The sequence below is a fragment of the Monodon monoceros genome, unplaced genomic scaffold (assembly GCF_005190385.1).
Source record: "Monodon monoceros isolate NGI ecotype Baffin Bay Population unplaced genomic scaffold, NGI_Narwhal_1 Super_Scaffold_1, whole genome shotgun sequence".
Lineage (NCBI taxonomy): Eukaryota > Metazoa > Chordata > Mammalia > Artiodactyla > Monodontidae > Monodon > Monodon monoceros.
In genome coordinates this window covers 12,549,676-12,570,959 of record NW_021703765.1, presented here as the reverse complement: position 1 = coordinate 12,570,959, position 21,284 = coordinate 12,549,676, and the positions used below count along the sequence as shown (strand labels likewise).

At 39.8% G+C, this 21,284-nt stretch overlaps 1 protein-coding gene across 1 annotated transcript in view; it reads left to right on the top strand.

Annotated features, from left to right (window-relative positions):
• The window catches only part of PHLPP1 (PH domain and leucine rich repeat protein phosphatase 1), a 213,391-nt gene that overhangs the window by 86,636 nt on the left and 105,471 nt on the right, over positions 1–21,284 (top strand). The window contains exon 2 of the mRNA XM_029222396.1: positions 20,676–20,872. Within this exon, the coding sequence (XP_029078229.1) occupies positions 20,676–20,872 (197 nt within the window). The remainder of the gene's footprint in view (positions 1–20,675; positions 20,873–21,284) is intronic.

The following is a 21,284-nucleotide window of genomic DNA, read 5'->3' as shown; positions in this document are numbered from 1 at the left end:
TGTGAGAAATCTGTTCTATATATTAAGTTAAAGACATTTTATTTTCCTTTCTAAATCCATGAGAAACGAAAAATCAATACCCAAGGTATGAACAAAAACACACAATTTTGTTTTTGGTTTAATTTTACTTGTGTACTTGACTGTGGACTCAGAGGCTGTATGTTGTTTGTAGGTGAAAGACTGTACAGAACCAGCACAGACGTAGTAGCAGTTGTTCAGTCAACAGCACAAAGCCCTGGGATGCGCTGGTGCAGTGGAGTGTCTAGGTTACCCAGCCTGTTCTCGTGCTAATGTGATTAAGCTAAGGATTTTAACATAGGATGATTATCCTGGATTGTCCAAGAGGACCCTGATTCTAATCCACAAGTGTTCTGATAAGGGAGAGTGAAGGGAGATTTGAGACACACAGAGAAGATGTGAAGACAGAGGTGGAGAGTGGAGTTACGTGACTACAAGCCAAGGAATACTGACAGCTTCCAGAGCTAGAAGCAAGGAACAAATTCTCCCCAAAACCTCTGGAGGGAGCGCAGCTCTGCCAACACCTGTTTCCTGGGGCTGTTGTAACAAACTACCACAAACTGGAGAAATTTGTTCTTTCATGGTTTTGGAGGCTATACGTGCTCCCCCTCAAGGCTCTGAGGGAGGATTTATTTTTCCTAGCTTCTGGTGGTTTCTGGCAATCCTTGGTGTTCCTTAGCTTTGCAACTGCATCACTCCAGTCTCTACCTCTGTTGTCACATGGCCATTTTCCTTCTATGTGACTGTGTCCAAATGTCCCTCTTCTTATAAGGAACACTAGTCATTAGGACCCATTCTAATCCAATACGACCTTATCTTAACTTGATTGCATCTGCAAAGACCCTATTTCCATATAAGGTTGCATTCACAGGTACCAGGGGTTAGGACTTGAACGTATCTTTTTGGGAAATGCAGTTCAACTCACAGCAGAGGATGTGGATGGCTGCCACAGTGACTGAGAGAGTGGAAGCAAGGGAACTAATTGGGAGTTGGTTGTTCTATCGGCAAAAGATGACAGCTGTTAGATTCAGCTGTATTTAGGGGACAGAGGTGATAAGATTTGCTGAGGATAATGAGGGAGAGAGGGAAATTGAGGATGACTTTTCTACTTTTATGTGTATACAGTTGCTGATACAAGGTAGTGAGAGTGTTAGATTTGTAGTGATGACCTTGAATACATTTAAGTGATTAAAAATTTTTTTGGCATTTCTCAGCACATTGTACAACTAATTGAATCTTGGGTACCACTTTTTGGTGATTTTTTTACCCTGGATGTTGGTTAAATGAGTGTGTATGCTAAATAAGTATCTTCTGTTTAGTGTTTTACAACTAATGTACACATCATTTGTACCTGTGTTGGCATTTTAGTTCACCCTCCAGTTGGTTGTTTTTTTTTTTTTTTTTGCGGTACCCGGGCTTCTCACTGTTGTGGCCTCTCCCGTTGCGGAGCATAGGCTCCGGATGCGCAGGCTCAGCGACCATGGCCCACAGGCCCAGCCGCTTCGTGGCATGTGGGATCCTTCCGGACCGGGGCACAAACCCGCGTCCCCTGAATCGGCAGGCGGACTCTCAACCACTGCGCCACCAGGGAAGCCCCAGTTGGTTTTTTTAATCGATGGATGCCAGCTTTATTTGGAGTTGTGAGTAGGCAGCAAAAATATATAAAATTGTTGAAAAAAATATGTAAGACTGTGATAGTCTTCAGGGTTAATCTTCATGGGTTTTAAGTCCTTTTGTAGTGTCTTGAAGACAGTTAAATAAACAATGAGGTTTGTTTAACTCAGAGGGAAGTGAAGTGCTAACACTGTCAGTCTACTAATGTACTGATTGTTGGACTTTAGCCAAGCCATTGCCTTACTACAGACAAAAGTCATGGAATGCTTCATGTCTCTTTCAGTAGTTTGAATTTCCACATATAATGCTTAGAGACATGATACTTTTGTTTGCTGGGGCATTTTTACCTTTAAAATTTAAAAGTCAAAATGCTGTATTGTGCCTAGCATTCTTTTTGGAGCTCTGCTAACAAGAATTTCTTCATCTTAGGTGATACTTCATGATTAAATGAGTTTTATTTGTAAACTGAATATATTGAAAATATACTCTGATAATACTGAAAAAGGTAGTACTATAAATTTAAAAAACTATAAAATCAGAGAATATTAGATTTGTTTAGATCAGATACCAAAAGTGTAGTAGGTGTCCTTCCAAAATTCATGTCCACCCAGAACCTCAGAATGTGACCTTAGGGTTGTTGCAGATTTAATTAGTAAGATGCGGTCAAACTGGCTTAAAGTGGGCCCTAAATCCAATGACTGTTTGTGCTTAAAAGAAGAGGATACACAGAGAAGGTGATGTGAAGATGGGGTTTAAGACGTTGCACAAGCCAGGGAATGTCAAGGATTGCCTACGACCACCAGAAGTGAGGAGAGAGGCATAGGGCAGCTGCTCCCTCAAAGCCTGCAGAAGGAACCAACCCCACTAACACCTTGATTTCAGACTCCAGAACTGTGAGAAAATAAATTTCTGTTGTTTTAAGGCATCCAATTTGTGGTAGTTTGTTATGGTAGCCCTAGGCAACTAACGGTTTATGATTCTAAGACTGATTTTCATTGAAATGAAAGATAGATCATTTGCTGTTTTCAGAGCCACTCTCCCTGCTTTTTAAGCTGCCTCTCAGAGTCACTCTTCTTGATAACTGGCTGCCATTGTGGTGACTATAAGAAGTGCGCTAGCATCACGTTCACATGCCCCTCCCTGTGATAGGCAGCATGACTGATCACAGCTGTTTTCCCTTGTATCTCGGAAGAAGGATGGAAGCTTGACCACCTGCTTGTGCTTATTGGGGGTACCTGGTTCTAGAGGTTTGCTCATGGGATATGACAGCAGTTTATTTCAATTCCAGTTAGGGTGAAATTTTGATTTGAATATAACTGTGTTAGGGAAATTCTAGCTACTGCAAGAGCCAACGTACTGATCTTATGCTTTAACATAATACATGTTTCTTTTGTTCTCGTGGTCAAGTCCATTGCTGATGTTTCTAGTCACGCAGCGCCAAGCCAAGGGACTCAGAGACCTGGGCTCCTTCCATCTTGTGGTTCACCATCCCCTTGAGTCTCCTCAGAGAGTTCTTCTCGCACCATCTTCATCCAGCTGGTCAGTGGGTGGGGAGCCGGTGAAGGAGCACGGACGGGGGGTATAGGCCACGTTTTGTTTGGCCAGAACCAGTTGCATGGCTCTACCTGAATTCCGAGAGAGGCTGAGAAATGTAGTTATTGTTGTGTGTCCAGGAAGATGAAATGGGATTGTTGAACATACAGCCAGTCTCTTCCAAAATAGCATATGTAAATATGCTAGTATATGCAAAATAGCATTTTGGTTCATTCATATTTTAAAAATTATCTTAATATATTTTGTAGCCATGAAGGTTTTCTTTTGTTTTATTATTTTGGATGTGCGATATAGGTTTTTCCAGCAAATGTTCTAAGTCATTCCTCTCAAACTCCCCTGGGTGTTTTGAGTAATGACATTTTATTATTTATTTATTTATTTATTATTGGCCACATCAGGTCTTAGTTGTGGCACACAGGCTCTTTGTTGTGGCGGACAGGCTTCTCTCTAGTTGTGGCACGCAGGCTCAGTAGTTGTGGCATGCGGACTCTCTACTTGTGGCATGCGGGCTCAGTAGTTGTGACACGTAGGCTTAGTTGCCCTGTGGCATGTGGGATCTTAGTTCCCTGACTAGGGATCTAACCGCGTTCCCTGCATTGGAAGGCAGATTCTTAACCGCTGGACCACCAGGGAAGTCCCAGTAATGACATTTTATAATTTATTGCCCTGCTAAAATTAAAACTTCTCTTTGATGATTTAGGAATGAAAAGTATGACCTGGAATTGCAATATAATTGTAAATAAATCCATTGCAATAATATATTGCTTCTATAAATCATGGTGAAAAGGAAAAGCTGACTTTTACATTTCTGGTATAAGGTTCCATAGTACGTGGAAATTCATGTTTCTCAAAAGTTTTTGTTTTTCTGGGCTTCCCTCGTGGCGCAGTGGTTAAAGATCCACCTGCCAATGCAGGAGACACAGGTTCGAGCCTTGGTCCAGGAAGATCCCACAGGCCGCGCGCGGAGCAACGAAGCACGTGTGCCGCAACTACTGAGCCTGTGCTCTAGAGCTGCAAGCCACAACTACTCAGGCCCGCGTGCCACAACTACTGAAGCCTGTGAGCCTAGAGCCCATGCTCTGCAACAAGAGAAGCCACTGCAATGAGGAGCCCGTGCACCACAACGAAGAGTAGAGAAAGCCCGCGCACAGCAACAAAGACCCAACACAGCCAAAAATAAATAAATAAAATAAATTTATTAAAAAAAAAAAGTTTTTGTTTTACTGGCCGCTTTATTTATAGTCTGGAGAATGAGCTAGCAAATACTTCCTTTCTATTGTCAGCAAGTTTTGGAGGCAGATTTTGCTCTCTAATTTCCAGGGATACTAAAAATGATAAATGGACATTATCCCTGTTGTAAACACAAATCTTCATTTATCCTCATTTCTGATTCTTCCTGGTGTGATCCCTGTTACTCATCCTTTTGTCAGACCTACTTTGTTTGAATGTTTATATGTGTATTGGTGTATCATCATACTCATAATATACTTTATGATGAAAATGACAGGCTATTTTTTTCAAAACTGCATGTATACTGTAACTAATTCAGCTGAATGACTTTCGTTTGCCTATTGATAATACCCCCTTTCCTTAAAAAAAAGAAAACTTTATGTTTCTAGAGAAGAAGCTTGAAATATTTGGCTGATAATTCCAGGCAAATGTTTTCCTCTGTAATATAAACTATAGATTCTTAGAGACTAGGAAGTTGGTTTTGAGCCACCTATTTTCTCTCCTGTCCTTTGTTTTTCCCAAACACATAGCTATTGATTGTATACTTTTTGTAATTTGCTGTGTATGTTGAGAACTGGCTGTTTTCTCTGGCCTAAACATAGGAGTGTTTTTGTCTATGCAGCAGGTGCTTGTAGAGCACTTAGGCTATTGGAGATATTGTGCTGGGCTTTGGACCTGCACTTTGGAAAGAGCCACACCTAGTAGTAGACTGTGTGTTTGGCCTACTCTGGAATCTACAGGCCAAGGGATGTTGTAGTTGGAGGAACTCTGAAGCCCAGGAAGACTGAAGTTCTGGGGTTCTTGATCCCTTTGAAAATCAAAAGACTTACTTGTGAATAAATTCTTTGGTTACCAAGGAATTAAATCCGTATCTTAGATCTGAAAGACTTAATAGCTTTTATGATAGCAAGGGCTGTAAAATTCATGCTAGTCAATTACAGCTCTTTCCTTTTCATTGTAGTTGTCTGGAAATGCTTTTTTTTCATTGCTAGGTGTTTTGCTGCTCTTGAGAGTCACGATCAGTTAGTAACTTAAGGCAGAGTAACCTCTCCCTCTGACTTTTCCCAGCTAGTGAAAAGCTGTTCTTTTGCAGGGTTGGGAGTAGAGGGGAAAAACAGTATGGAGTCCTAGATGAAATTAGAATGCTTATTTGTGTACAAATACGAAAGTTTTCACCAGAAAATTATAGATTTTTTTTTGTTTACTTTTTAGTCTATTTTCTTTTAATCATTATTTGAGAAGTAGTGACTTCACATGTCTTATTCAAACACAACTACTGGTATCAACAATGTGAAACCTACTTTCATTGTGGGTGGTGGATATAGGTTCATTTTTATTAATTAAATGGCTTAGTGTGTTATTTTTTTCTTTCACATGTTCTTGGGATGTCTGGAAAGCTTACTCATTTCTTTGGGAAAAGTATTCAGTAGTAGAAACATGCTTATTTTGATTTATAGCTGATTTATAGTTGCTGGCTAGGGAGAACTGGTGATATTGAAGAGGGATTAGGAGTTGTAAAAAAAAGTCATGGGCTTCCCTGGTGGCGCAGTGGTTGAGAGTCCGCCTGCCGATGCAGGGGACGCGGGTTTGTGCCCCGGTCCGGGAGGATCCCGCGTGCCGCGGAGCGGCTGGGCCCGTGAGCCATGGCCGCTGTGCCTGCGCGTCCGGAGCCTGTGCTCCGAAACGGGAGGGGCCACAACAGTGAGAGGCCCGCGTACCGCAAAAAACAAAAACAAAAAAGGTCATGAACTTTGATTTAGCAATTTATAGAATGAAAATTAAGAAACAATTATCAATAATGAAGAAATGAGAAAACAAAGGATAGTTCTATGGAGTATCTTGCAAGTCTTTTAAATAGAAAGGCTGAGAACTTGGGAAAGTGTATGATACAATAGGAGGCTAAATAAAGCAGGATATAAAATGCTGGGCATGTTATGATTATATGTATGTAAATGATTTGCAAATTTAAAAAAACAAAAAATTTATCAAAATATTTATAATACTGGGAAGAAAGTAGGATTATGTTTATTTTCTTGTTTTTAACTCCCCTTTCTTTTAAACTTTTGATGATAGAGTTGTACTCAAAATAATAATTGAAAAAATTTAAGTGGAAACATAGTGGATTTTTTTTTTTTTTTTTTGCGGTACGCGGGCCTCTCACTGCTGTGGCCTTTCCCGTTGCGGAGCACAGGCTCCAGACGCGCAGGCTCAGCGGCCATGGCTCACGGGCCCAGCCACTCCGCGGTATGTGGGATCTTCCCGTACCGGGGCACGAACCCGCGTCCCCTGCATCGGCAGGCGGACTCTCAACCACTGTGCCACCAGGGAAGCCCCATAGTGGATTTTGTGTGTGATTCTGAGAAAGTTTAAAATAAAGATCTTGAAGTTTCCTATAAGTAAATCATAGGAATGGGTTAAATGTGGGAGGTTTTATAATTTTTTTTTAGAGATTTCTAATAAGTTGAGGAATTGTCATCTATTTGGAATGGGTGAGTTTTAGACATTTCTGAGGTTATGTTTGTACAAAATAGTTTAAGGACAGTTTTAGAACTTCTGAATCTAGACTCATCATCTTTGGTGTAATCAACCTTGTAGGGAAATGGGTAGGTAGTCAAATGAATGTTATCTAATGCAGTAGAGAGTAGGGGAAAATAAGGTTTTTCGGAAATTGTTTTGCTTTTGAAATCTTTGTTTTTGTTTTTAAAAGTCAAATTACATGTTATCAGTATGTATTATAAAGTGGAAAGTAAACTCTAACCCCATCTCTCAGAGAGAACCACTGTGGAAAAGAATTTTGAATCACATTGCATCTTACGTGATTGTGTAGATATTGTTCTTTGTTACCTTGTCAAGTCACCTTGGCTGAAGTGTGTTCTTCTAGGCAAATCAAACTGAAATATAGTTTTATTGTTTTGTTTTTTACTATGTCTTAGGAGAGAGGAATAGTGGTGTGGATTATCCAAAAATTACTCATGCTTGATTTTAGAATTTTTGTTTTAGTGTTTGCATGTGTGTGGGTGCCTGGCTAGAACGTTCCAGCACTCCTAATACAATCATGTCACAGTGAAGACTTGATTCAGCTGGAGCTGTGGGGCTGTGTAGCTTCATCATCCTGATTTCCACACGCACAGCAGTGGGCATCACCTCTGACACAAGTCCCAATTTGTATCTACAGGAGGTAGTGAGTGTGCTGTTTATTCTTTTGGGAGCAGTTAGAGTAAATAGGGGTATACTGACCATTAGGCATTCTCAGATTTAAGATTTAGTGATTCCTGAGGCCTCTAAAACCTCATGATATATAGTAATTTGCAGTTTTTCTGGGGCACAAATTTGAATCGAACCTACCCTGAGGCCTGCTGCCCAGCCTCATCATTTCAGCGAAGTTCAGCTGTTTCTCCTCACAAATGGTGTTTTATGCTTTAATGCTTGTGCCTTATGCCATTATTCTTTGTGGAGAACTACCACAGAAATAAAGGCAGCTGGGAAAGCAGGTGATGAAAATTCTGAAGTCTACCGAAGGGAGGGTTTTTAGCCAGAAAATAGAAGGTGTAGGTAATTTAAGAATGTCAAATGTGGTAGAAGTTTAACAAACGTATGGACCTGAACAAGTCTACCATTCATTATACTGGAAATGACAACAAAAAAGTTAGTGAAACTGTTTCGGTGATTGTTGTAGCCAAGGAAAAAAATGTTCATCAGATGAGAAAGAAATCTCAAGAGAATGTTGAAAAGGCTCTTAAGGTATGGTCTGGTCATGCACAGGAAAGATGAGACTGCCATTTCTGGGAAGTAACAGATGGTGAAGACATTGAACTGACAGGTGCAGGTTGATTTGATAAAGCCTTTCAAATGTGTATTTTTGCCAAATATGAAGTTAATGAGGGGAGGCCACACCAGCTAGCCATATAGTGCTCTGGAACTGAGCTGAAGAAGCTCATAAAGCAGGGAAAGGTTGTAGTCTCTGGAATGCAAAATTGTGATGAAACCCACATTTGAAGAAAATACCTTCTCTAAATATATGTCCCATGAAGAGACATGAGCATCGGATATTCAGATAACTAAGGGATAATTTTGATGATGGAGTGGAAGGAACTTTAAAGATGCCTAGGCAATGAATCTAGTTCCCTGCGAGGACAGGAGGTGCGGGAAGGAAGGAGGGAGGAGGGGAGTGTAAAAGGCAGCACCGGCTTTCTAGTTCATTCCCAGCTGCCTCTCTCGTCTTTTCCCCAGATTGATTCACCTGCTTCTTTGGTCAGTGTTAATCAAACGCAGATGATCCACCAGGTCAAAAAGGCATTGTTAACCTGATACTGTAACTCAGTGGGTCTCAAATTGTGGTCCTCAGACCTGCAACATCAGCAAAATCTCGGGCCTCCACCCAGAATTACTGAGTCAGAAACTCTGGGTGGTGGAGCCTTTGCAGTCTGTTTATAGCAAGGCCTTCCTGGTGGTTTTGGTGCATGCTAAAGTCTGAGGCCCTCCGTTGTAGCTTGTCTTCATGCAGCATTTCCTTTCAGCATTTTAATTTAATTTAATGTCATTTAAGTTATCGTTTAATTTAATATCGTTACACACAATGTATAGTCATAGTAATTATCTTTATTTGATTTTTCAGAGTTTTAAAATTTATGGATAATTTTACTGTAGTTTGTATTAGAGTTTGCTTTGGTGGATTTTTTAAAAATTACTTTGGCCCTGTGTTTACATAATCTGTACGAGTGTGGAGGGGTAGCGCGCATTTTCCAGGCACTGTTTTCATGAATATTATAGGGGGAATTATAAGCTCTGGTGGTATTCAAGAACTTAGAGATTAGAGAAAGGTTCAGGGCATGACATTTCTCAGGGATAAGGGTCTACACTAATTTGGGAGGCATAAATAAACCTTATCAGATTGAGTAGCTGTCAGTAAGAAGCAAGATTTACTGGGCAGTTGACTTTGTATATTTTGATGTGATGCGTAAATTAACCATCTCCCAAATATATTTAGCAGCTGGTTGTCATTTCCATCAGCTAAAAGCAACTAGTCTTAAATCTGTTTCAAAGCTCCTGCCAGCACACCTTGCTGAGCTTGCTTTGACTTTCAGCTCTGAGACAAAATTCCCAGCTGCCAGTTCAACGCTCAGGTCTCTGGACCTTTATTATGGGGTCGTCTAAATCCTTCTGCCAGCTCTTGAAATGAACCTGGGCAAATAATTTAATTCGTTCTTTCTGACACTTCAGGTAGTCGAGAAGGATTTAAGGATTTATATGCAATAAGAAACATGCTTTATAGTTTTATCAATCTAAGCTCTAAAGGTAGAGAAGGTGAGGTGAGAGTTGCGTGTTCTCACTTACTCCTGACCATTTTCAGCTCCAGGGACATGGTAAATTCTTCCACTATGTCTTATGTACTGATCAGACTTTCTTACTTTTTGGTGCTGTATTATCATGAATACTTTCATTCTTTCAAGTTGTTGACATTGTGATTGCTTAACGTGCTGTTCTTATTGTTTTTATTATTTTGGATTACACTAGACCCTCACTAGGTTATCCAAAGTCCTGTAAATATTTTTGTAGATTATTTTAGAGAAATGTAGGTTATTAATGTTTCACTATGTTCAGGTAAATAGAACTAAGTGAAACCAACACAGTAAAGTTGTATTAGTTATTGCCTAAAAACTCAGTGGCTTCAAACAGCACACATTTATTGTCTCATAATTTCTCTGAGTCAGGAATTCTGGAGTGACTTAGCTGGGTAGTTCTGGCTAGAGATTATCACGAAGTTTGCAGCCAAGATGTCCTAGGGGCACAGTTCTCTTGACAGGGACTGGAGGATCTAGGGGCTTGACAGGGACTGGAGGATCTTTCCAGTATGGCTTGCTCACCTGGCTTCTGAAGAGGCCTCAGTTCCCTTTTGGCTGTTGGCAGGAGGTTTCAGTTCCTCACCTGTTGGCCTTTTCATAGGGTCCCTAGGGTGTCCGCATGGCAGCTGGCTTCCTCAGAGGGAGTGATCCTAGAGGGGGTAAGGTGGAAGCTATTTGCCTTTTATGACCTGGTTTCAGAAGTTACAGCAGCCATTGAGTCTGCTACATTCTATTTGTTAGAAGCTAGTCGCTAAGTACAGTCCACAAGCAAAGGGAATGGGATTGGGCTCCACCTTTGAAGGGAAGAATTAAAAAAAATTTGTGGACATATTTTCAAATTACCACAGATAGACACTAGGATATATTTGGCAAAGACATGTAATTGGCAACAACCAAATTTGTACTTATTTCTGTGTTGTTCAGTGGTCTTCTAGTTAAAGCAGGTGTTTCTGCTACTATATATGTTCCCGAAACTTCTCATGTTCTCCAAAGTTGAAAATTAAAAATAAAAGTGTTTATGGGAAAATAGAGTTGGAGAGTGGCAGGACTCTAAGTCCAAGCATCTTTATAACAAAAATACTAACAAAAATAATAATGGATACCTCAGGGGATAACCTGGGCAGCCTAGGCAGGTAACTTGTTGTGTCTGGAAGTTACAGACACAATATTAGGGAATATTAAAAATGCACAATTACATAAGAGTAGAAATGTTGGCTTGTGGACATTGAGACTGCATTTACCATGGGCTTTTTTCCTTTGTTTTTGAAAGTTATAATTCCACTCCCAGTATTCTGGCTCCCCGTGCCTAGAGTAAATCCTTATGGACCAATACTATGCATATTATACTGACTTCATTCCCCTATTTATGATCATAAATGAATTAATTAGTATTAATGAAACATATTGTAGCAGAGTGGACTGCAGTTAGTTTTCTTTAAATAAATACTTCTCTTCTAATCATGTTTATTCATTTATTTAATAAAATTCCCTTATGAAAGATAAAACATGAGTAGACTTAATTTCAGAAGCTCCTGGTCAAAATTCTAAGTTAGTAAGATCCAAAGAAGTGATGTTTTATTATATTCTTCACTCCTCCTCAAAGCTGAAATTCTCTCATCTTGAGGAATAACATTTAAGTTTAGTCTTTTTTTTTTTTTAACATCTTTCTTGGAGTATAATTGCTTTACAATGTTGTGTTAGTTTCTGCTGTATAACAAAGTGAATCAGCTATACGTATACATATATCCCCATATCCCCTCCCTCTTGCGTCTCCCTCCCACCAAGTTTAGGCTTTAAACTACAGAAGAGAAGAGAAGGAGAAGAGAGAAGAAAAAGAAAAGAAACGAGCAAAAACCCAAACTCTTTATTTTTAAAAATGGAGGGGTTTTTCTGATCATCACAACGATCTCTGTTCTTTGATCCAGACTGCTGTTTATATATATAGGGCTTGTTAAAATACAGATTACTGGGCTTCATCCTCAGAGATGCCAATTCTGTACTTCTAGGGTGAGGCCTGAGAATTTGCATTTCTAATAAGTTTCCAGGTGATTCTGGTACTACTGGTCTTGGGACCATACTTTTAAAAACCACTCTGTCTGAAGCAACTGTTAACAACAATCTGTCCTACTCCCACCTGAGTCAACAAAGGAGGTTATTTTAGAATTCTCAGGATTTTTCTGTCAGAGTAGGTCTATCCAGTTATCTTAGTTATATCCGTTAAGGTTGAAGTTCTAATATTTGCGACAGTGTAGAGAGATTAATGAACTATGCATTATTCTTTTTACATTTGTTTTTGAAAGGTAGTATAGTGACACCCAGCTTAACCAGAAGTGAATCGTTCAGAAGACTGAACTATTTAGATTAATACTTATAAATATGCAAGTCAAGAAGGCCCTCTGAGTGGAGGAAAAGACCACAAAGTTTAGACCTTTACTTTGAAAGAGGGTAGAGAGCTAACTTTAGGCCTATTGTTTTAGGATTGAATGTAAAGTAAGGCAGTAAATTAGAAGTTGCTTATATACTCATTACTGTCAATAATTGGAAAAGAAGAGTCAAAGAACTATGATAATACTGAAGTTTGGAGCTATTTTTGGACAAGAGCAGATAGCTCTTCTAGTCCATTGGTCCCACAGGGTTTCTCTGAATTTCTGAATACAGGAGTATATTGAGAACCCACACTTTAAAGAAAATCTTTAATTATGTGAAACATACTTTTGTAATCTATAAAAGTGAACGGTATGTATGAGAAAGAATTAAATTTAAATATTTGGCACTTGGTTCCAGCCAAGATAGAGTAACAGCGACTGCATTTACTCTTTAACCTAAAAGAAGAAACAACTGAAAATCAGATGAAATATATGAAACAGCTTTCAGACATTGGGCATCAGGCAGCACAAGACACAAAATCCCACAACAGATGTGCTCCTTGAGAGAAAGGAAACAGATTAAAACAACCCTAAACCTGTATCATCTTACTGATGGTGGGAAAGAGTTCCAGGATTAAGTTGTAGGGAGGAGGAACCCAGGCAGAGCCTGGTATGCACAGTGAGTTCAGGAGACAGAGCCGGGAGTCCATTGAAGCTAAGCAGTTTGAGTGTACAGAGTAGAGTGCTGGAGAGAAAAGAGCTGCTCAGAGAGTCCTGGACATGTGCAAGGAGTCATCATTGAGCCTTCAGCTGAGTGCTGATCAGTCATTTATGTGAAGAAGAAACTATGTGAGGCTGGGGTTTAAAAACACTGAAAAGGAGCAGAGGGAATAAACCTTGAAGCTCACACAGGGCCAGGCAAAGCTCATGCTCCTACCAGCCAGACTGGAGAATCTTATAATTTAGAGGATGTCAGAGTATTGCTTGCTAATATTGGTATTATAAATCTAGACTTAAGGCTGCTCTGGTCTTATATGACAAATCCCAGAGAGCAAGCCTGGTAAGAACCAAACTGTTTTCAACTAACTTAATTGTGTCCCAGAACAGAACTCCATAATATTCATATAAATACAAAAATATCCAGCACTCAACAAGATAAAACTCCTAATGACTAGCATCCAAACAAAAATTACCAGGTGTGCAAAGAAGCAGGAAAATAAGACCCATAAGAGAAAATGATAAAATAAAACTGACACAGAAGTGATACAGATGATAGAATTAGTTGACAGAGACACTTAAGCAGCTATTATAATTGTTTCATATATTCATGAAGGTAAAAAAAGGCATATTAAGGAGTGACATGGAAGATATATACATATATGTGTATATGTATGTGTATATAAGTATGTACCCACATATAGCCAAATTGAACTTCTAGAGATGAGAAGTACACTGGATGCAATTAACAGTAGATTAAACACTGGAGAGAAACGATTAGTAACCTGAAACCACAACATACCAGAATTTGTGGAATGCCTCTAAAGCAGTACTTAGAAGGAAGTTTATAGCACTTAAATGCCTATATTAAGAAAAAAGAAAAGCCTCAAGTCAGTGACCTCAGTTTCCACATTAAGAAAATAGAAAAAATAAGCAAAAATTAATCCTAAAATTAGTAAGAGAAACAATGATAAGAACAGATATAAATGAAACCATAAACAGAAAAACAGTAGAGAATGAAACCGAAACCTGGTTCTTTGAGTTGTTTAATAAAATTGGAGGAAGGGGGAAGGGTAAGCTGGGATGAAGTGAGAGAGTAGCATGGACATATATACACTACCAAATGTAAAATAGATAGCTAGTAGGAAGCAGCCGCATAGCACAGGGAGATCAGCTCGGTGCTTTGTGACCGCCTAGAGGGGTGGAATAGGGAGGGTGGGAGGGAAATGCAAGAGGGAGGAGATAGGGGGATATATATGTATAGCTGATTCACTTTGTTATAAAACAGAAACTAACACACCATTGTGAAGCAGTTATGCTCTAATAAAGGTGTTTTTTAAAAAAAAGGATGAATGACTCATAAAGATCAAATCTTGTATTCTTTGCTAACTATTGTTGGGAGGAAATATGGGGCAGTAAAAAGACAATGAATAATCTGATCCTCTAGTTTTGTATATTGGTCCTGTATAAACCAACTTGTGACATAGGACAAAATAATTTAAACACTTTATTTAATATTCTTATCTTTAAAATAAAGACAAAAGCTCCTCCCTCAGTTTTTTATGAGAAAAAAGATATAATAAATCCAAACAACGTTATAAAATATTATTATAATAAACATTTTTATGTGAAAAAAATAAATAAAAAATAAAATTGGTAATCTTCTAATCTAAACTGATCAAGAAAAGATAGAAGTTCATCTCCTAGAGTAATGGAAGTGAAAACAAAAATAAACAAATGGGACCTAATTAATCATAAAAGCTTTTGCACAGTGAAGGAAACCATAAACAAAACCAAAAGGCAACCTACAGAATGGGAGAAAATATTTGCAAACAATGCAGACTGAAAGGGATTAATTTCCAAAATATACACACAGCTCATAGAACTCAATATCCAAAAAACCAAACAACCCAATTAAAAAATGGGCAGAAGATCTAAATAGACATTTCTCCAAAGAAGGCATACAGATGGCCAACAGACATATGAAAAAATGCTCAACATTGATAATCGTTAGGGAAATGCAAATCAAGACTACAATGAGGTATCACCTCACTCTGGTCAAAAAGTCTACAAATAATAAATTCTGGAGAGAGTATGGAGAAAAAGGAACCCTCCTGCACTATTGGTGGGAATGTAAATTGGTAGAACCACTATGGAGAATAGTATGGAGGTTCTTTAAAAAACTAAAAATAGAGTTACCATATGATCCTGCAATCCCACTCCTGGGCATATATCCAGAGAAAACCATAATTCAAAAATGTATATGCACCCCAATGTTCACTGTGGCACTGATTACAGTAGCTGAGACATGGAAGCAACCTAAATGTCCATCAACAGATGAATGGCTAAAGAAGATGCGGTATATATATATACAATGGAATATTACTCAGCCATAAAAAAGAATGAAATAATGCCATTAGCAGCAACATGGATGGACCTAGAGATTATCATACTAAGTGAAGTAAGCCAGACAAAGACAATTATCATACAATATCGCTTATATGTGGAATTAAAAAAAAAGATACAAATGAACTTATTTACAAAACAGAAGAAAAAAAAAGAAGAGGTACGTTACCAGTATCAGGAATGAAAGAGGTGACATCACTACAGTTTTTTATTGATATTAAAAGGATAATAAGGAAATATTGTGAACAACTGTATGTCAACTATATGAAAACTTAAATGAAATGGACAAACTTAAAAAGTCAAACCACGAAGGCTTACTCAAGAATATCTAGATAATGGAATAGCATAGCCCTAACTCTAGTAAAGAAATTGAACTTACAGTTAAACACTCTCCCCCCCCCCCACACAAAACAGAAAACAAACAAACAAACAAAAACCAGAAAAAGCAAGCCTCCAGATCCAGAAGTCTTCACTGGGGAATTCGACCAGATGTTTAAGGATGAAATGTTACCAGTTTCATCCAAATTATTCCAGAAAAGTAGAGGAAAGAATTCTTCAGCTCAGTCTATGAAGCCAGCATTACCCTCGCCCCTGACACCAAATCCAGAATGTTTTTAACCATTTAAAATTTTTTATTTATTTATTTTGGGCTGTGTTGGGTCTTTGTTGCTGCACGTGGGCTTTCTCTGGTTGCGGTGAGCGGGGGCTACTCTTTGTTGCAGTGTGAGGGCTTCTCATTGTGGTGGCTTCTCTTGTTGCAGAGCACAGGCTCTAGGTGTGCGGGCTTCAGTAGTTGCAGCATGCAGGCTCAGCAGTTGTGGCTCACGGGCTCTAGAGTGCAGGCTCAGTAGTTGTGGCGCACAGGCTTAGTTGCTCCGTGGCATGTGGGATCTTCCAGGACTAGGGATTGAACCCGTGTTTCCTGCATTGGCAGGCAGATTCTTAACCACTGCACCACCAGGGAAGTCCCCCAGAATGTTTATATATATATATATATATATATATATATATATATTCTTTTTCAGATTCTTTTCCATTATCGGTTGGAACTATTGAATATAGTTCCCTGTGCCAATTTGTTGTTCTTAATGGTGAAAAACTGAATGCTAGGGCTTCCCTGGTGGTGCAGTGGTTGAGAGTCTGCCTGCTGATGCAGTGGATGTGGGTTCGTGCCCCAGTCTGGGGGGATCCCATGTGCCGCGGAGCGGCTGGGCCCGTGGGCTGTGGCCGCTGGGCCTGCGCGTCCGGAGCCTGTGCTCCGCAGCGGGGGAGGCCAAAACAGTGAGAGGCCCTTGTACTGCAAAAAAAAAAAAAAAAAAAAAAAAAAATTTCTAAAAACTGAATGCTACTCTCCTAAGATTAGGAAAACGGAAAGGATGTCTGCTTTCACTAGTTCTGTTCATTATTGTATGGAAGGTTCTAGCTTGTGCAGCAAGGCAAGAAAAAGAAATAAAAGACACCCTGATTGCAGTGGAAGAAGTAAAGCTGTCATTCTTCACAGGAGAGGACTCATTTTACCTGATTTCAAGACTAATTATAAAGATTCAGTAATCAGGATACTGTGATATTGGTCGAAGATAGACAAATAGATGAGTGGGATAGGAAGAATCAAGAAATTGACCCACCCAACTATGGTCAATAGAATTTTGATGCAGGTGCCAAAGCACTTCAGCGGGAATGGATAATCTTTTTTTTTTTTTAATAAATTTATTTATTTATATTTTTTATTTTTGGCTGTGTTGGATCTTCGTTGCTGCCCACGGGCTTTCTCTAGTTGTGGCGAGCAGGGGCTACTCTTCGTTGGGGTGTGAGGGCTACTCAGTGCAGTGGCTTCTCTTGTTGCAGAGCACGGGCTCTAGGCCACGCGGGCTTCAGTAGTTGCAGTACACGGGCTCCGTAGTTGTGGCTCACGGGCTCCAGAATGCAGGCTCAGTAGTTGTGGCTCACGGGCTTAGTTGCTTTGCGGCATGTGGGATCTTCCTGGACCAGGGCTCGAACCCATGTCCCCTGCATTGGCAGGTGGATTCTTAACCACTGTGCTACCAGGGAAGTCCCAATGGATAATCTTTTTAACAGAAAGTTATGGAATAATTTAGATAGCCACTTGTCAAAAAACAAAAACAAAAACCTCCTGAACCTCTACTTATTTCTTGCTGTGTACAAAAATTAACTTGAAATTAATCATAGGCCTAAATGTAAGAATTAAACCTATGAAACTTACAGCAGAAAACACAGGAGAAAATTATAGTGACCTTGAGTTTGTCAGAGAGTTCTTAAATACAACACAAAAAACACTAATTGTAAAAGCTAAATCAGATATTTGGACTTCATTAAAATCAAAACTTTTGCTTTCCCAAAGTACTGTCAAGAAAAAGAAAAAGCAAGCCAGACTGGGAGAAAATATATGCAAGTTACACATTTGACAAAGGACTTGTATTCAGAATATGTGAGGAACTCAATCCAGTTAAAATTGGATACAAGATTTGAAATAGTCACCTCAGCAAAGAAGGTATGTGAATTGCAAATAAGCTCTTGAGAAGATGATCAGCATCATTAGGAGAATGCAAATTTAATCTATAATGAGGTACCGTTACATGTGTACTAGAACAGCTAAAAGTGTTGACAAGGAGGTAGAGCAACTGGAACTCTCCTGCGTTAGAGATGGACATGTCAAATAGTACAACCCAGCCATTCCAGTCCCACGTGTTTACCCAAAATAAATAAAAGGATATATCCACACAAGAATGTTTATATCAATGTTTTCAGTCAAGATAAGCAAAAAATGTGGAAACAGTCCAAATGTCTATCAGCAGATGAATGGTTAAACAAAATGTGATATATTCATGCAGTGAAATACTACTCAGCAATAAAAAGGAATGAACTCTTGGCACACTCAACAACACGGACAAAAAGTGACAAAAAAGCAGATCAGCAGTCGTCTGAGCATGGGAGGCCCTAGGTGCGGGTGGGGGGTGGGGTGGGAGGGAGAGGGAGGGATCACAGTGGGCACGAGAAACTGTTAGCGATGATCAGTGTGCTCATTTTCCAGCTCATTTATAGGTGTATATATGTCAAATCTTATCAAATTGCCATGTGCCAAGTGAGTAAGAGAGGGAAAGCATGTTTTAAATCATTCTCTGTTGTGTTCAGGTTTCTCTCTCAGCTTGAAATACTTGCTTTTGCTGTCCATCTTTCGTCCAAGATCGTATAAGAAATGCCTTAAACCTGTAGGATATTTCTAAAGGAAAAGTTACAACAGTGGATCCAACTTTAATTTGGTGGACATTGGTTCAGACTGGGATGTTTAGGGCAGGGACAGACTAATCTTACCATTAGGTTCCAGGGTGTTCAGGCCCCTTGGGAATTTTTCTAAAGAGGGACTAAAAAGCCAGTGTCTGTTGGTGTCTCCATACTTTTCTCGTATGTATCCCTTCTAGCCTTAGTCCTCTATCCGGTAATTTGCTCTGGGGCTTTCTCTAGGATTTTTGTGGAGTTGGAGAATTGAAGGGCTGTTGCTTATGTACCTCTGTTGTCTTTTTCTTCAGTCTCTAATTAAATCACAGATCTCTGTAAATGTGACGGGTTAACAAGTGTCCTTGAAGCCACTCTCTGATGTGGCTGAATAAAATGCCTGCTTCTTTGCATTCATTAGTGTGTGTGTGTATGTAAGTATTTAGATCAGATCCCTTGTTAAAGAATGTTAGTGTATTACAGTCATGGAAATTGGATTTTGTAAATGTGTTGTCCATTATTTTTAGCCTTGCACGTACCTTTCAGTTTTCTGAATCTCCTTCTGTCCCACTTCTTCTCTACAGGAAGAGAGACTATAATGTAGAGAGGAGCTCTTAGACTGGGAGCCTGGGCATCTCTCTCTGTGGGTGTAAATGAACTTGTGCAGAATGGGACAAGTGAATGACTGTGGTCTGATCCATCACTGGCAGCCTTTGAGAAGCCATATCTATATGAAAGTCTCCTGGGTTTCCTATCCCTTTGTGGGAGTGTTAGCATTTGGTAGACAAACATCTCAGTGGAGCTCTCCACTGAAGATGCTAGCTGTGTAGTTGTTTGCTGGGCCCAGGTTCAAAAAGGTGGACCACTTTTAGACTTCATTCTAGCCTAGCCCCAGCAAATTTATGCAGTGTACAGTATTTATTTCATAAAACATTTTGATATACTGGGAGAAAGAGGAAGTGAAATTCAAACCTGCTGATTTTGTTATTTGCAAACATCTCTGCCCAAAGGTGTGTATTGGGAGGCTTCAAACAGTTTTTGGACCTTCTTGAGGTCTATTTTTGGTGCTGCTGTTCTTCCTGTTTCCTTCTCCAGTAGCTGTTAGACATCTACCAAAACTACTTGGCATTTATGTTAGTTTTTATTTATTTATTTATTTGTTTTGCGGTACGTGGGCCTCTCAATGATGTGGCCTCTCCTGTTGCGGAGCACAGGCTCCGGATGTGCAGGCTCAGCGGCCATGGCTTACGGGCCCAGCTGCTCCGTGGCACATGGGATCATCCCGGACCGGGGCACGAACCCGTGTCCCCTGCATCGGCAGGCGGACTCTCAACCACTGCGCCACCAGGGAAGCCCATTTCTTTTTTTTTTTAATACATTTATTTATTTTATTTATTTATTTTTGGCTGTGTTGGATCTTCGTTGCTCTGCACCGGCTCTCTCTAGTTGTGGTGAGCGGGGTCTACTCTTCATTGCGGTGCGTGGGCTTCTCATTGCGGTGGCTTCTCTTGTTGCGGAGCACGGGCTCCAGGCATGCGGGCTTCAGTAGTTGTGGCTCGCGCGCTCTAGAGTGCAGGCTCAGTAGTTGTGGCGCATGGGCTTAGTTGCTCCATGGCATGTGGGATCTTCCCGGACCAGGGCTTGAACCTGTGTCCCCTGCATTGGCAGGCGGATTCTTAACCACTGCGCCACCAGGGAAGCCCAAGTCATTCATTTTTAATTGTCCCCTTAATAGTAATGTACATTAAATATCTGTAGGAGGAAGAATATGAGTGGCTAATTCCATTAAAACTGATTAGTTTCATTAAATGCTAGATCTCGAATGTTATCTTTCTATATCAGTCTATAATATTTTCTTCTTAGTGTACTTAAATTAACTCTCGCATTCATGAAAATCTTGAAGCCGTTTCTGTTTTAAATGTAAGATTAAATTATGAAGGATATAGCAGAAAAAACTTAGGATGTAAGCTTTTTAAGGAAAAAACTCTTCTTCACCTATATTAAAAGGCACATGTGGAGCAGATTTGGTAGTTCTTATCATAATTGCATTACTGCAGGCTTCAGATTCTCTCAATTATAAATTAGATTGTTTACCTGTAATTATTCTCTGTTGTCCAAGTAATTTACCTGGTATGCTGATGAGTAGCAAAAAAGCCCATTTCTTTAAGACTAAAATGTTTGCTTGTGTTTGTTGCAGGAAAACCTCACAGCACTGGTAGCTCTGAACGGGTTCAGCTCTCAGGAATGTATAATGTCCGTAAAGGCAAAATGCAGTTGCCAGTGAACCGATGGACCAGACGCCAAGTTATCCTGTGTGGGACCTGCCTAATAGTATCATCTGTGAAAGACAGCTTGACCGGAAAGATGCATGTTCTGCCACTAATTGGTGGGAAAGTAAGTTTAAAACAAACCAAATACTAACAGATTTCCCAGTGTCATTAAGAAGCTTACTTTGAGTCATTTCTGTAATAAGGGGTAGGTGTTTTTTTTTTTTTTAAAGAATTTCAATTAAAAAAAATCTATTTATGTATTTATTTATTTTGGCTGTGCTGGGTCTTAATTGCAGCATGCAGGATCTTCATTGCGGCACGTGGGATCTTTTAGTTGCAGCATGGGGGCTGTTAGTTGTGGCATGCATGCGGTATCTAGTTCCCTGACCAGGGATCGAACCCAGGCCCCCTGCATTGGGAGTGTGGAGTCTTACCCACTGGACCACCAGGGAAGTCCCAGGGGTAGATGGTTTTTGACTCATCGTTCCTGTTGTGCCTCCACCAGTGGACATTTTTGGTTGGTGGAGTTTTGGAAA